General features: G+C 47.8%; 2 protein-coding genes across 4 annotated transcripts in view; both read right to left on the bottom strand.

Moving 5' to 3' along the window:
* Nucleotides 1-13,871, bottom strand: part of LOC131269654 (uncharacterized) — a 114,151-nt gene that overhangs the window by 17,066 nt on the left and 83,214 nt on the right. The window lies entirely within an intron of this gene.
* LOC131269649 (uncharacterized) overlaps nucleotides 824-13,871 on the bottom strand; it is a 35,889-nt gene continuing 22,841 nt past the window's right edge. For 2 of the 3 annotated variants that reach the window (XM_058272117.1, XM_058272116.1), the window contains exons 8-10: nucleotides 11,769-11,867; nucleotides 10,344-11,690; nucleotides 824-4,535 (exon numbers count right to left, since the gene is read on the bottom strand). In XM_058272117.1, coding sequence (XP_058128100.1) covers nucleotides 3,021-4,535; nucleotides 10,344-11,690; nucleotides 11,769-11,867 — 2,961 coding nt within the window. In that variant the 3' untranslated portion in view covers nucleotides 824-3,020. The remainder of the gene's footprint in view (nucleotides 4,536-10,343; nucleotides 11,691-11,768; nucleotides 11,868-13,871) is intronic. The other variant, XR_009179013.1, reaches the window with a different exon arrangement.

Here is a 13,871-nt window from a genome sequence, read left to right as displayed (position 1 = left end):
GCAGTTTTACATGCAGCTGTATTAAGAGTAGTAGCGGTTATAGTAGTAGGTATCAGTAGTAGATGAAGTTCACCTCGTATTAGTCCCCCAGTCCGGCAAATGGGACGGGAACTAAGCTAGCACAGTTGCTGCTATATCAATGTTAAGCCTCGGATGGTACCTTCTTCGTTTCTTTGTTTCACTCATTTCGTTTGATTTACCCCTTCACCATCATCCCGCAACCTATTCTTCCATCCAGCGATGGGTTATGAGTTTTCTGTTATGTTTTACCGTTTTCCCTAGAATGCAGAAGCTTTTACTTGTCCACTACAGTGCGGGCTACTCAGCCTCGTTATTTCCGCGATTCGTCTTTCCTTTCGCACCGTTTTTGTTGTTGTTGTTGTTTTTGCACATCTTAATTAATAGCTGTGGACTGGAAAAGGGCTGGGATGAGGCGAGGGTTGGCCCGAATATCAACGCGCTCCTGAAGAGTTTTCTAATCGTCCGCTCTACCCTTTTTAACCCGGTTCGGTATGTAATATCCTTAAAAAGCGTAACCTGTACGCTTTCCTTTACATATTTTGTTTTTCTTGATCCTCGTGCGAAAAACCTATTTACAGATATGATATCAAAATATGCAACCTAGTGCGAGAGAGCCATAGAGGGGAAGACGGAGGGAAGGGAAAATAAAACCGGCGGTAAGATAATGGAACCACGCTCTGCTGCCAGCGATATTTTTTTTCCTTTAAGACAAACCCTCACAACGTAACATAGAGACAACTGAAAATCACATCAAAATCACCGTTCCAGTCAACAAGAGAAACACACAAAAGTACGCCGAAAGTGTTGTCGAAGGTGTTGCAGAGTTTCGCCTATCTTCTAAGTAACAAAATATACATAATAATTGTTGGAAAATGTAGATCACAAATAAGAACGTTAATATTAATTATTATATAATGTAAAAAAAAATACTTAATTGTACCCGTTAGTTCGAGAGCTGACACAAACAAATCAAGAAAAACCGTTTTACTGAAGTGAAAGGAAAACAAAACAAAACACGCAATAAACCTACATCGAGAGCACGGCAGATCGATAGATCTCCGCACTTCCGGCACCACCCAACCCGACGACGTACAAACATACACTCCTGTCCTGTCCGTTTCCCACCTTCCCTGCGCCGAACGTACAATAGAAGGATGCGCTTCTCTCCGTGCTCTCTCCACCGGGTTTGACTTGATTTAGTTGATTCATATGAGAATAGTGGGTCAGTATCGTTTGGAATATGTTTGAATTTGCCACGGTTCGGCACACATACCTCTGCCTCACGCTAAAATGTGTTCGTAAAATGTATCCTGGCCACCGCCTAAGTTATTTACAATATTTATCCCTGGTTTGTTTTTTTTCTGTTTGTTTCCATTTTGTTGCTACATTTTGTATTCGTCAAAATCTTAAAATGTAATCCTTACACCACTTGCAGTAAGAAAAGAAGAGAAGGGGACAAGTTACAGCCTCATCCCGCGATAACGCAACCCTAAACACGCACGCACACGCCCACAAAAACACCCCACAACCATGATCTTTATCTGTTCTACTAAGTATCTGCTAAGTTTTGCAACGCACATCCATTTCACCTAAGCTACTTGCGTACTGCATCGTGCCGATTGTAAATTGTTCTTGCTGTTGCATCTACATAATGCTTTGGCTCGTGCGGCATGCTGAAGAATGGAAATAAAACCCAGTAGTTTTCAATCCACATCCTTGGACAGGAGAGCATTCATAGCATGCGGTCATGCTCACAAGAAAACTCCATTTCAAATGCTTTGGGCGCGGGAATAAGTGTGAAGGAAATATTTGCCTTTTCTATATGTCAAACAACCAAAGTTGTTAATGCCAGTGCTGATCTTGCAAAGATTCCTCGTGAAGTGCAGATAGTTAATAGCTCAAGACAACGGAATCGTTGGTACATAGTATTGCCAGGTAAAACTGAAACAAACAGCTGCCGACCAGTGGATCGTACCACATGTTTTGGGTACCAAGGCAGGAATGTATAAAATGTGGATCGATCCTCATTCTTGGGTCGGCGAAACTTAAAGAAACCAATAAACAAACTTGCTATGGTTTGAAGAAATCGCGAGTTGAAACAATCGGTCAGTCAAACACTGGTCCGGGGGTTCTTCCACTAGTTCAATTTTGAATGTTTTCGGGCAGCTGGCAATGAACTCTTCTTCGCTCGTCGTATGCTCGTCCTGCTTGCTTAAGCACGCGGCGGAAAAAATGGCGCATCAAACCCGTGTGCTTTGCATTTCGCCTGCAAACCACCGGTGAGGCGAACCACCACAATGCTCTCTCTCTACAAGAAACAACACCTTCTAGAAGAAAAAGAAAATGGATAGGTGTCAAGCGGGTTATGATCTCGCAGCGAAAAGCCTACCTATCTCGAACCGAGAGCTGCGCTAGCTGCTATTTCGAAGGATATATGTAAGCTTCGTTCCCCACCGACGGCCACGTTTACTTTCACTGCGCGATGACTAGATGGGTGGGAAGGTTTTTCTCTATATTCCCTCCTGGGGAACCACAAGCGTACGGACGAAAAACCACCGGAACTGTTATCCTTTTCTTGCGTGGGTGCCATGATCCTTTCCCTTTCTCGATCGAACTGATGCCCCGCGAAAGGTTGATTTTCGATTGCATGCGTACAAACGACCATGTTTAGCATGAGGCAGAGAGCTTGATAGTAAAAATTTGTTATTTTTATAAAACTCCCGCTCTTTTATCAAGTAATCAACGGTTCTATCTCACAACAATGCAGATCTGCACTAGCTTCACCAACACTCCTGCATCCAAGTCTTCTCGCCTTTGCCCTGTGCTCGACTCACAAAAGTACGGAATGCATGCAACGGTTTGTAGTTTAAAAGAAAAACAAAAAAGAAGATTAAATAATGCACCGACGCTACAACACCGAGGTAGGTGTGTGTGGCGGCTCCGAGAATGGTTTTAAAATACTGATAAGAGCAACGACTACTGCTCCCGGGGGTTTTACGTCACTGTTCGCTGATTTCGATCGACCAAAGCCGCTTGCGATCGATCGAGGTGAACTCGGCTAGACCCTCGCCGCCAGCGACGCTGGGCAGATCGGTGTAGCTGTTTTCCGGCGGCCTATCATTATCGGCGAGAAGCATCCCGGCTGTGTAAGTGCCCGGTGGTAGTGGCGTGCTGTCCGCGTCGATGCTGTCGTAGAAATCGACCCCTTCAGAGGAGGTGCTACCGACGGGAGGAGGTCCAGAGGAGGTGGTCCTGCTGTCCGAAACGGTCGTCGCCGCCGCCGGATGATGCTGCAGCTTGTTCACCTTGAACTCGATCATCACGTCCTCCTCTTCACGCTCGCCCTCGTCGTGGGGGTAGGCGCGCTGCTGGGGACAGTAAAGCAGGCAGCTCTGCCGCTCGTCCGCACTCTCACCATCATCGCCTTGGTCGTCGTCGTCGTCGTCGTGGTGCTCGGTTTCGGTGTCGAAGTAAAGACACCCGCTCGAGCTAGCCGCCGCCGCCGTACGTCGTAGTGGTTGACGGACGGTTCCGGTGGTGCCCACGCCGGCGGCTTCCGCCAGCAGAAGCAATCGGCCAGTCGAGGCGGAGCGTTGCTGCTGGTGCACGCACGAGTTGTGCGCTTGCTGCCCGCTCAGCTGCTCCCAAGTCTTCAGGATGTTCGGGTTCACCTTTCCGACCAGCCGGCAGGTGGTGGTACTCGTCGTGGTGACGATCGTCGGCGATCCGGGCCGCCGCTGGCCCTCCTTCGTACCCTTGAGCGAGTGGAATGCTATCATCTTTGGCCGCGGCACGATCAGCGATTCGTTCGCCGCACTCGTGTCGTCCTCGTCGCCATTTTTGCTGCCATAGCTCAACATATTCGAGTGTTGTTGATCGTCCCTCGAATCATCCTGCAGCACCAGTTCGATCGACGAATCGTCTTCACTGTCGAGCGGACGACTTGCGCCACCCAGCGCCACCTCTTCATCCTCTTCGTCCTCGTCGGCTTTCAACAGGATCGGATGTTTGTACGCCAACTCCTCCATTTCTCGCTGCTGGTGCTGTTGATTGATATGCCGAGAAGAAGTCAGTTGATGGACGTGAAAAATTGGTGGTGGTATTGACATCTGATGCTGCTGCTGCTGCTGAAAGTCACACTTGGTCTTCTTCGCAGCGAGATATTCGCCGATCAGGTTCCGGGCGACTCTTTGGCCGGGCGTGCCACCGGCGTCTTCGTCACGCAGCACGCTCGCCATGGAAGGGGTAGAAAAAGAGGCACGGACAACGGCAGGCGGCGCACCGGCCGTCGTCCCACCGGTCGACGTTTTCGATCTCGTGCGTGCCGATCCTCCATTACCTCGGTGAGACATGGCGGCGGTGGCGGCTTCCACCGATCCCGACGGTTTCGTGCCGGTCACTCCAATGCCGGGCAACGGGGACGCTACGATGAAGCCGGGCCCGGGCGGTCCGGTAGCCAGCAGCAGGGGCGTCAGCGTCGATTTTGCCAGCCGGAACGTGTTACTTCTCCGGGCCTGTTGATGGTCGCAACCAATCGAGAAACACACAATGCGTTGAAGAGACCATCATTGCACCGAGCCGTACAGATTAAAGTTGTAACAGGAAAACAAACAGAAATAAGAGAAACAGACAAACGGGGAAGAAAGAGAGAGAGAGAGAGAGAGACACGGAGAGAAAGAGAAAAGAGTGAGAAAAACAAGATAAGTAATCGCGAAAGTCACGACACAATCGTCTTGGTTATGGGTTGGTTGAAGGAAAGATTTGTTCCGCTTTGGTTTCTATCATTTAGAGAAAAAAAAGGTGATGAGTGCGAGTGTGTCTGAATAATTTTTCGTTACATACATATACACCATCCCTTCCTGAACCGAAAATGGCACCGCAAAACAATGTCAAGTATGGTTAGTTGTTCTGTTTTCCTTTCACCCAGCATCCATGTGCAACCCTTTGTTTTTGTTTTTGTTTTGTTGGTCATGTTTACCTCGTTTAGGGAGCCGAAAGAAGTGATAATTTTCACATTTTCAATTTTTCACAAGGAAACACAGAAAAACCGGAACCATTTTTCTGGACCACGTCCTCCCTCCTCTCCGTCCAAAGCAAAACAGAACTAGTAGTAACAGAGTGAGGTGCGCGCAAAAAGCGAATGGAGCAGAGGATAACGGTGGTGCAGATAGGGATGGTGCAGCGACAGGCATCAGAGAGAGGGTGAGGGTGTGGAAAGAGGGGCTAACATGTGTGTTTAAATTTATGTGAACATATTAGTGACGGGTAATATGCTACGTTGGATGGATAAATGCGTGTGGAGCGTTTGTACTAAACGTCTAAACAGTGGATGACTGAATACCTACAGCTGATTAGCTTATAGCGCTACGCTAAAGATACCCCGAACAGATAGGTTACTCTTCTTACACTAAACATTGTAACAGTGCGATTAAAATGGAACGTTGTAATTTAGAGCTTGAACTTCGGAACTTCCCGATGATGGTCCGACACAGCATTGTTCTTGAGCATGCAATGTTCTTAAGATGCGCGTGCCTTATTGTGAACCAATGTTCTTACGTGAAGATGAATAATTAGCTATCGTTTGAACAACCAACTTCCTCGCTCTGTTTTTGTGCATTGTTTGTGACTATATGGGCTGTTTTTCAGCATGCATACATTTTACTTTTACAACCAGTAACAATAAAAAACGGATAAAGCCTCCTGCCCTTGTTAAAACAAAGCTGTTGTGTGAGCAGTTTGATTGAGTAAACAAGAGAAACAGTACAGTAAATGAAGCAAAACACTTCGATTGATAGCTTTGAAAAAAGCCTCAACCTTTCAAGGATTCGTGCAAACGAGGCAGCCGGAAGTGGTTGCATTCAACCAAGCAGCCATACAGTACCAGCAGTACTCAACCCTTCTCAATCCACCTACTTTCCGCTTTCCGTGTCCTTCGCGCCCGATTTTACCCTCGGTAGCTCAACGGTCTTACTTAATGTAAGACTAGCATGTGTTACGTTTGTTTTTTGGAAAAAGTGATCGAATAACAAGCTTCCAGTCGAGGTAAAAGAATTCTTCTAACCAATTTGTGACCCTCTGGTGATAACCCGCCACGTTTTCGAACATCAACACCATTTCAGGTCCTCAACAGGCCTAGCGCGCAGTACAGCAAGAAAAAAACGGGATAGATGATAAGACAGCGTGTAATCGCAATCTCGCGTTTTGGGGGGGGGGGGGGGGGGGGGGGGGGCGGCGGGTAAACACGCAGTACGAGAAAATAACGCCAAAAAACCTTAGCACAAACTCAAACTACAACCGAATCCCGCAGATACACCAAACGATTAGGGAAACATTAAAGAAACTAAAGGGAAGTAAAAACAAACTAAACCGGAAAGAATAAGCATACGAAACTTAAGGCCAGAAACCAAACAACATGGAAGAAAATGAAAATGACAGGACTGATCAAATGAACAGGACACGCAGGACGTTGTTAATTGGATGAAACAATGAAATGCGAAGGAAACAGTTTGGAACGGAAATAAATAATTGAGGTGAACAAATGAAAATAGATATTTGTGGTGAAAATGTTGCCAATTAGAAGCACACATACAGACACACACACATACACACACGTGCATACACAAACACCAACACGCAGGCACACACAAACATCTACTCTTACGCATGATCTGTAAAACTAAGCCACAACTGAACGTTAGGATTGGACTATGATAGACGGGAGGGCGATAGAGGGCGAGATACAGAAAAAAAATTTAGGAAATGGGGGAGACTAGAGAACGAGGGAAACTAAAGATACAAGGCACGATTTAATGTTTAAGGAACATCCTTCACGTAAAGAAAAACTAGACGGGCAAGTTGGGATATACGTGGTGAATATGATTACAAGACATACAAGTAAAACCCGCGCTTACAAAGGAACGAATCTATCTCAAGTAAAACCGTTCATAGGTGACTTTTATGGTATTTCGATGAAGTGAGTCAAGAATAATGACCTGTTGTAGATGTAATTTAAGTTTTTCATCGTTAATGCTGTGTATGATGCACATCGAATCGGATTGGCACTAAATTACAGTTGGAAAGCGCTGCGACTTATTTTTGATGCCGAGAGCCTGATGCTGTGTGGAAGGGAAGCCAGGAAGGGAAAAGCAATCGAGGGAAGGAATGGAATGGCTCCCCGGAAGCAACGGTGAAACGTTACAAAACTGCAGACACAAAAATGCGGCGATGAAAGTGAGCTCGGCGCGGTTGCTGTAGCGATAAACATGTAATGGACGCGTGGTATGTTCGGTGTAAATAAGAGAACCAATGGCAACAATGGCATATACACTACGTTGGTTGCATGCACGATACCGAAGGCACTACGAAAGCCAACAAAAAGAGGGAACCAAATGATGGATGCAGTGAAAATGAAAGAAGAAGAAATGTACCATCAAAGAAAAGACTACCTCACAGGAGATACAACCCGACGGGTGTGTAAAAATGTAGTGAACAAGTGAAGCTAGAAATTAGTGGCACAACGATGGAGAAGAAGAGAAAGAAATGAGATGGGGAGAGATGGTAGCATGTGGTTTGGAAGAGATGATGATTTTGCAAATGTAAAATGATACACAATTAAAGCCTAATGATTAGCCAATTGAACCTAATTATTCTAAGGGGTGTTACTTAAATTCTGTTTTGCACGTGACTCCGCAGAGTGGAATATGTGTATGGAAAATTAGAGACACCAGAAAGATAAACAGAAGAAGAATTACAAAGAAAGTAAAGGAGAACACAAACGGAACGCAAAACGTTAATTTAAAAGAAAAAAAAAAAACAGAAACAAAATCACAGGACTTACGAAACGAGAAGAAACAGGTATGTACCCCGCGCGCTAGAGTAGCAGTTGGTGGTTGTGGTAGTAGCACTGGTAGTAGTAGTGGTAGGTAGTGTTGGTAGTAGTAGTACGAGAAGTAGTAGTAGTAGTAGTAGTAGTAGTAGAGCAAATGACAATAGTAGTAGCGGCGGCGGCGGCGGCGGCGGCAGCGGCAGCCTTCGCCTCCTGCATCCATGGGCCACAGTTAAATCCTGCGCGGAACGTCATCCCGTCATCCGTCCTCTCGAGTTGGCTTAGCGTTTTCATTTCTCACTCATTTCCGGCTCATAGTCGTCTAATTGGGGTGTTTGCCTTTTTTTTCGCTCCTCTCTTCGCAGAGTGAGGTGTGGCAAGTGATTGTTGAACCACTTTCGACATCGATTGGCAGGCAGCTTCGAGCTTGGCCGAGGTTTTTTTACGCAACATATTTCGGGCGGGGCGGGCGGCCGCCATTGTTGTATCCACGCTGATCGTTGTAACTCGGTGTTTTTTGTCCGCCCGATGTTCACTCTGGAGGCACTTAAATTGTATTTTCGTATGTTCGCATCGATGATCAACGTGGTCAGCGAGGTGTATCATTGGTAGATTCGTAACACCGGCGAAGCACAACCCCGAAGGCTCATCTGTTGTTTTTTCCTTGTTTTTTTTCTCGTTTTTTTTTTACTTTTGAGATACAAAACATCAGCTTTTTCTGTTGTTGTTGTTGTAATCTTTATCATTGCAAAGGTGAGGGAACATAGTTTCCACACTGGCAGCGGGGTTGGGAAGGGGTCCGAAGGTTAATGCTTTACATCGAACGAACATCGCTCCCTCCTTCCCCTTTCTCTCCGATTGTTTTCCAATTCGTGTCCACGGCGCAAAATCTTCGCTTCGCGAGCCCAATTTTCTGCATCGGTTTTGCGATAGCCCGCCGAAACGAGCGTTGTCGTGTAAGCTTGCAGTGCGCACATAGTTTTTTTTTTAATTTTCATCAGCATCGAGAGTAGTCAACCAACCGACCATCAGCTGACACTTTGAAAACAGTACAACGAACAAACAACAAATTCCAGAGCGGCACGACAACAGACCAAGGATCGCCCCTACACGCACGCCCTGTAGTAAGTCACTTGCTAGTTTCCTTTGCCCGCGCGGGGTTGCGTCTTAAGGATACCTAATCATCGGTCGAAAAGCTTGACCTAACACCCACACACATACACACACACAAACAGTGTCGCATTCCATCGAAAAAAGTGAGGGATACAAAGAAATTGATACAGAGAACTTCGTTCGATTAAAGGAGCGAGCACGAGAAGGCTTTTGTGGAGGGTTTGAGAGTGAGTAATACAACGTATTTTGTTACACACACACACATACGCTCGCGCACACACACACACACACGCATACATTAAGAGGATAACAGTAACGTGCAGGATTTCGGTCGGTACTGATGGCTGGTAAAAGCAAATGCGCCACTATCCCCCCCTTATCTGTTTCAATGTTTCTAAGTGCAAAAGAAGAAGGTGAGCGGTTCTGAACGCCGGCCACGGGCACCACTTGGTATTCCGGTTTGTGTGGTAGGGTGAACTTTCGAAAGGCTTAGGGTGTGTCAACACAAGGCAAACGGTAATCAATGTAGTACTTGCTTTTTCGCTCTTAATCTATATTGCAAAAAGTAACTCTAACACAACTAGTAAAGTGTATAGAAAAAAGATAGCAACATTGGTAAAACATAAACGTTATGAATTCAAGCAAAGTAGATAGAAGTTTCCTCTTTGGAAAAACAAAAACTATTGCACATGGAACAACGTTTCCCCTTACGGTGGGGAAAACAGTTTGTTTGTTACCGCTCGAGTCCAATCGGTCTTTATGTTGACGAAATTAAAATTAAATGGGAGAACCGACTTGAGTTTTTACCCTCATTACCGAAAGTCAAGAAAAAAAACTGGAAAAGCCAGTTGTTCGACCGCAGCAGAACCGCAAAGTTCTAGTGCTTCTAATCCAATAATTGTTGGATAGAGAGTTCAGTGGAAACAAGTCCTTGATCGATGATCGGGGAAGTAGAGCGTACAAGCGTAGGAGAGTGGATTGTGTCGAGTTTTGGGCACAAGAAGAAGGTAAGAGTAAGGGAGGTAAGCTGCCTGGCTGCCTGGCTGACTGCGGTCATCCTGCGTCATCGCTTCTCGAGACTGTAAGGCCTATGTGTATAGTATGTTGCCGTCTATAGGGCCCTCCCCACCCCGCCGTGGCGTCCCAGGCACGGAGGAGGCAAGTGGGTGGAGGGATGGGTAGGAGGATACATAATAGTGGTTGGGTTGAATGTTTGTTTTTTTATCGATGGTGGTAGTGTTGGTGGTGGTAATGGTGAATGGTGAATATGGTTTCAGCCGCCGTCTGTGTCTGCTCTGCCTCGCCGGATGGAAGAACGCTTTTTCCGCGACGAAACCCTTTAGATTTTCAGCCAGTTCCAAAAGGACGATCGAGTGTTGCGTACCTTGCCGTTGTCGCTGGGTGTGGTGGTGGTGTTGCTGGTGGCTGAGCTTACGTTGGTGCCCCCCGTCGCCGACGACGGCGTGTCCGCGGAGCCGAGCGAGGTGCTCGAGGCGTGCCGGAGAACGCCCCCGCCGCCGCCGGCACTCGGTTTGCGCTCGCGTATCGCCGGTGCCGGCGGTGCCGCGGAGGTAGTCGACTGACCGCTGCCAATGCTGGTGGCGTTGGTGTTGGTGCTGGGTGCGTCCTTTCGCAAGGACTGCTTGCGGGATAGGCTATCACAGTTCTTCACCTTGGTCGTGAGGGTGTCGCGCTTGGGGCGCGGCAACGGGGACGAGCTGATCACACCACCGTAGGCGGTGGGCGGAATCGGGGGTGGCGGTAGCGTCATCATCGTAGGCGCTGGCCGGTGGGGCGGCGAAACCGGCGGCGGTTGGCCTGTACCGCCAACGAGCTTGGGCGCCGACGACGAGGAGATCGGTATCGATGAGGAGCGCGATTTCTCCAGCGACGGCGTCTCCTTGCTGTTGTTGCTGCTGCTGCTGCTGCTGTTTCGCCAGCTACTGCCAGCACCCGTGGTCGCGCCCGCGCCCGCATGCGGATGCTGTCCGGCGGCACCGAACGAGCCGGCATCGACGGATCGCACGTACAGGCTGCCGGTGCTCTTCGTGAGGCTGCGGTTCGACGACGGCCCGGATGAGCCGCCCCCTCCTAGTGGCCTTTGCATCGCTGACGGACCCGTCGGTGTCGTGGGGGTGGGCGTTGCGGAGAAGTTTCGCCCACTCGGTGGCTTTGGAGCCGCCGATCCTTTCGTGCCGGGGAGTGGTATTTTCGAAGGACGTCGCCGTGGCGTTTCCGGTGCTTGGTGCTGCGTTTGCTGCTGCTGCTGCTGCAGATTCTGCTGTTGATGCAACCGATTCCCGCCGATGCTGATGTCCCGCTCCGCCTGGTCCTGCGCCGATTCGGTGCTGCTACTGTGGTGCAGCGCGATCATATCGTCCATGGCGACCGGCGTCATCGCCTTCATCGACGGCGTCGACACCTGCGACGAGGGCAGACGCATCGCGAGCTGACTGTTGACGGTCACCGACGACACCACGTTCGCATGATGCTGATGGTGATGATGATGGTGCTGGTGGTGATGGTGCAGCTGATGGTGCTGCATCAAGTGACCAGCGTTGTGGTGGTGCTGCTGTTGCTGGCCCGTGGCACCTCGCCCGGCCGCCGTATGATGATGCTCGGGACTAGTCTCGGCCGACGGGGGCGCCGATTTACCGCCGCTCGTTGATTTCGATTCAATTACCCGCAGCTGCGCCTTGGTGCCCTCGAGTTCGATCGATTTTTCCATCAGCTAAATAGGAAGCAGACACGGCAGAGTTAGCCCGGTTCACCCCGCGTTCACTCCCAACGCCACTCTAACTCCACTCACCTGAAACCTTAGGTCGTCCAGATCTTCTTTCGACTTTTCAAACTTTTCACTCAGGAAGAGCCGGGACCGGGTGGCCTGTTCCAGCCGCTGCTGCAGTATCTGTTTTGGGGTCGGGCAAAGAAGAAGGTTACGAATGAGTTGAAACATTCTAGGTAACGGGTTCCGCAGGGTTCATTATGCTGAAACCACCTGACTGTAAAGTAATAGGTAATTCCATCATTCACATTCACAAAAAAACCCTCCATGTATTTATTTTCTAACCGTTCAAAGGGGAGTTGTTTGGTGTTCGTTTTTCCAAACGAAAATCGTGCGCCGCTGTTAAGGGGGTAAAAACTAGCATAGATCGTCGTCGGGCCGTCGAAATACGTTGGAGCTGTGTGGTGGACGTGATAATTTGTCCTCTGTCAAACCAACGTTGCGCATCGGGCGGAAAGATGTTACGCGATCCACATCGGAGATAGGGTCGGGAGGCGTCTACATATGCCCTTCATTTCGGGCCGCAGGATTTGGCCACGTCATTCCGCGCACACGTAAGACGCGTAGATCTTTTGGCATGATCTCCCCCCAACCGTATCTTGGGGTGAGCAGAGAGATGTTCCGTTTCGTACACGACGACGACGACGATGTTGTTGCAACCACGCAGCTTTTGATAATAAACTTAGCAAACTAAGCAAGACCCCGTTCAAAAGGGCGCTGCAACGGTTGGTCAATTTCGGTTTTGACCAACCGGTATTTTAACTCGCACCGACTCTTCCCCGCCCGTACGTCCTTCCAGGCCCCCCCCCCCATACGTGCGCTTATCGGCGAAGAATGGGTTAAAAAGCATACCGCGATAATGACGACCACCGGCCGGCCGGCAGAAAGAGTGTTGGAGAGGAAGCAGCAGCAACTCCAAAAAAAAAAACAACCCCAAAACGCGCTCTATCGAGGGAAGGTGCAAACTAAGAACTGATTAACTGCGTTGCCCCGTTAGCTCAAACCTCTTCCCGGGCCGGGGGGGGGGGGAAGAGGAAGCACCGGTGCCATATAGCGCTAAAAGAAGCGCTAAGCGAAACGGTAATTTGCTGGCATCACATCTTCTTTTCCAACCCTCTACACCATTCCTTACTCCTCAGCAAGCTGGTCGCGGCGTTTAGAGGGAGAGCCTCCAAAATCTGTGCCCCCAACCGGGGAAACCATTCTACCTTCACTCAACACGCACAGTGTGGCCTAATCCGGAGGAGTTGCCCGGTCACCAAAGCAAAGCTTTCGCACTGTTTTCGATTGTATTTTACAAAAACAAGTGGTTTCTGGTGGGGCTTCATGAGATAATGAATGGACATCATTTTGCTCGATTATTATGTTTTTGCATTAAATCTAACGGACCACATTCTGACATTCAAATAACTTATTTATTTTGTATGTAATTTAAAAATATGTATTACGACGCAAGAAAAGTATGACGAACAAAACATTTAAAAAATGTATAAAGAGAGGAACAACTTCAAATACCGGATACTTCCTAAATTGGAAGTTCCTTTCCAGGTAAACATTCCTAAAAATGTCATATTGTTACAAGTCATATATGGGTTTTAGGAGTTCCAAAATGGTACTGCTCTTTGAAAAAAATTTCACAACAGCAATTTGTTTTGTTGTTTTTTTATCAAAATTGTTCATCTTTTAACATTTCTATAAAAAAGTATATCCCTTCGTATCTTTTTCTCATTGCCAATAAAATTGTCTTTCACCAACGATGTTTGATATCCTTTACAACAGGGGTCGACATAAATTTTCTAGACAAGGCCAGATGAGGATAAGGAAACCGAAAGCGCGGGCCGGATAAAATTAGTTGGCGGGCCGAACTTTGCCGACCCCTGATTTAGAAAATATTATCTAAATGTCGCAAAAATACGTTCATTGCCAAACAAATCTTCACCTCACTTTCTACCTAAGTTTGCAAGGCAACATCTCCCTCATTTGTGTATTAACATTAATTATATTCTGGATTTTTCGTATCAAACGATCGTTCTTTTATATGGGAGAGAGATTCTGGAATATGGGTTGATGAAATGTCAAACCAAATGACCGGTTCCTGAGCCACTGTACGTACGCAAGTGCAACGTA

This window comes from Anopheles coustani, chromosome X (assembly GCF_943734705.1).
Source record: "Anopheles coustani chromosome X, idAnoCousDA_361_x.2, whole genome shotgun sequence".
Lineage (NCBI taxonomy): Eukaryota > Metazoa > Arthropoda > Insecta > Diptera > Culicidae > Anopheles > Anopheles coustani.
The sequence above is the reverse complement of the archived record's forward strand: the minus strand, read 5'-3'. Positions and strand labels throughout refer to the sequence as shown.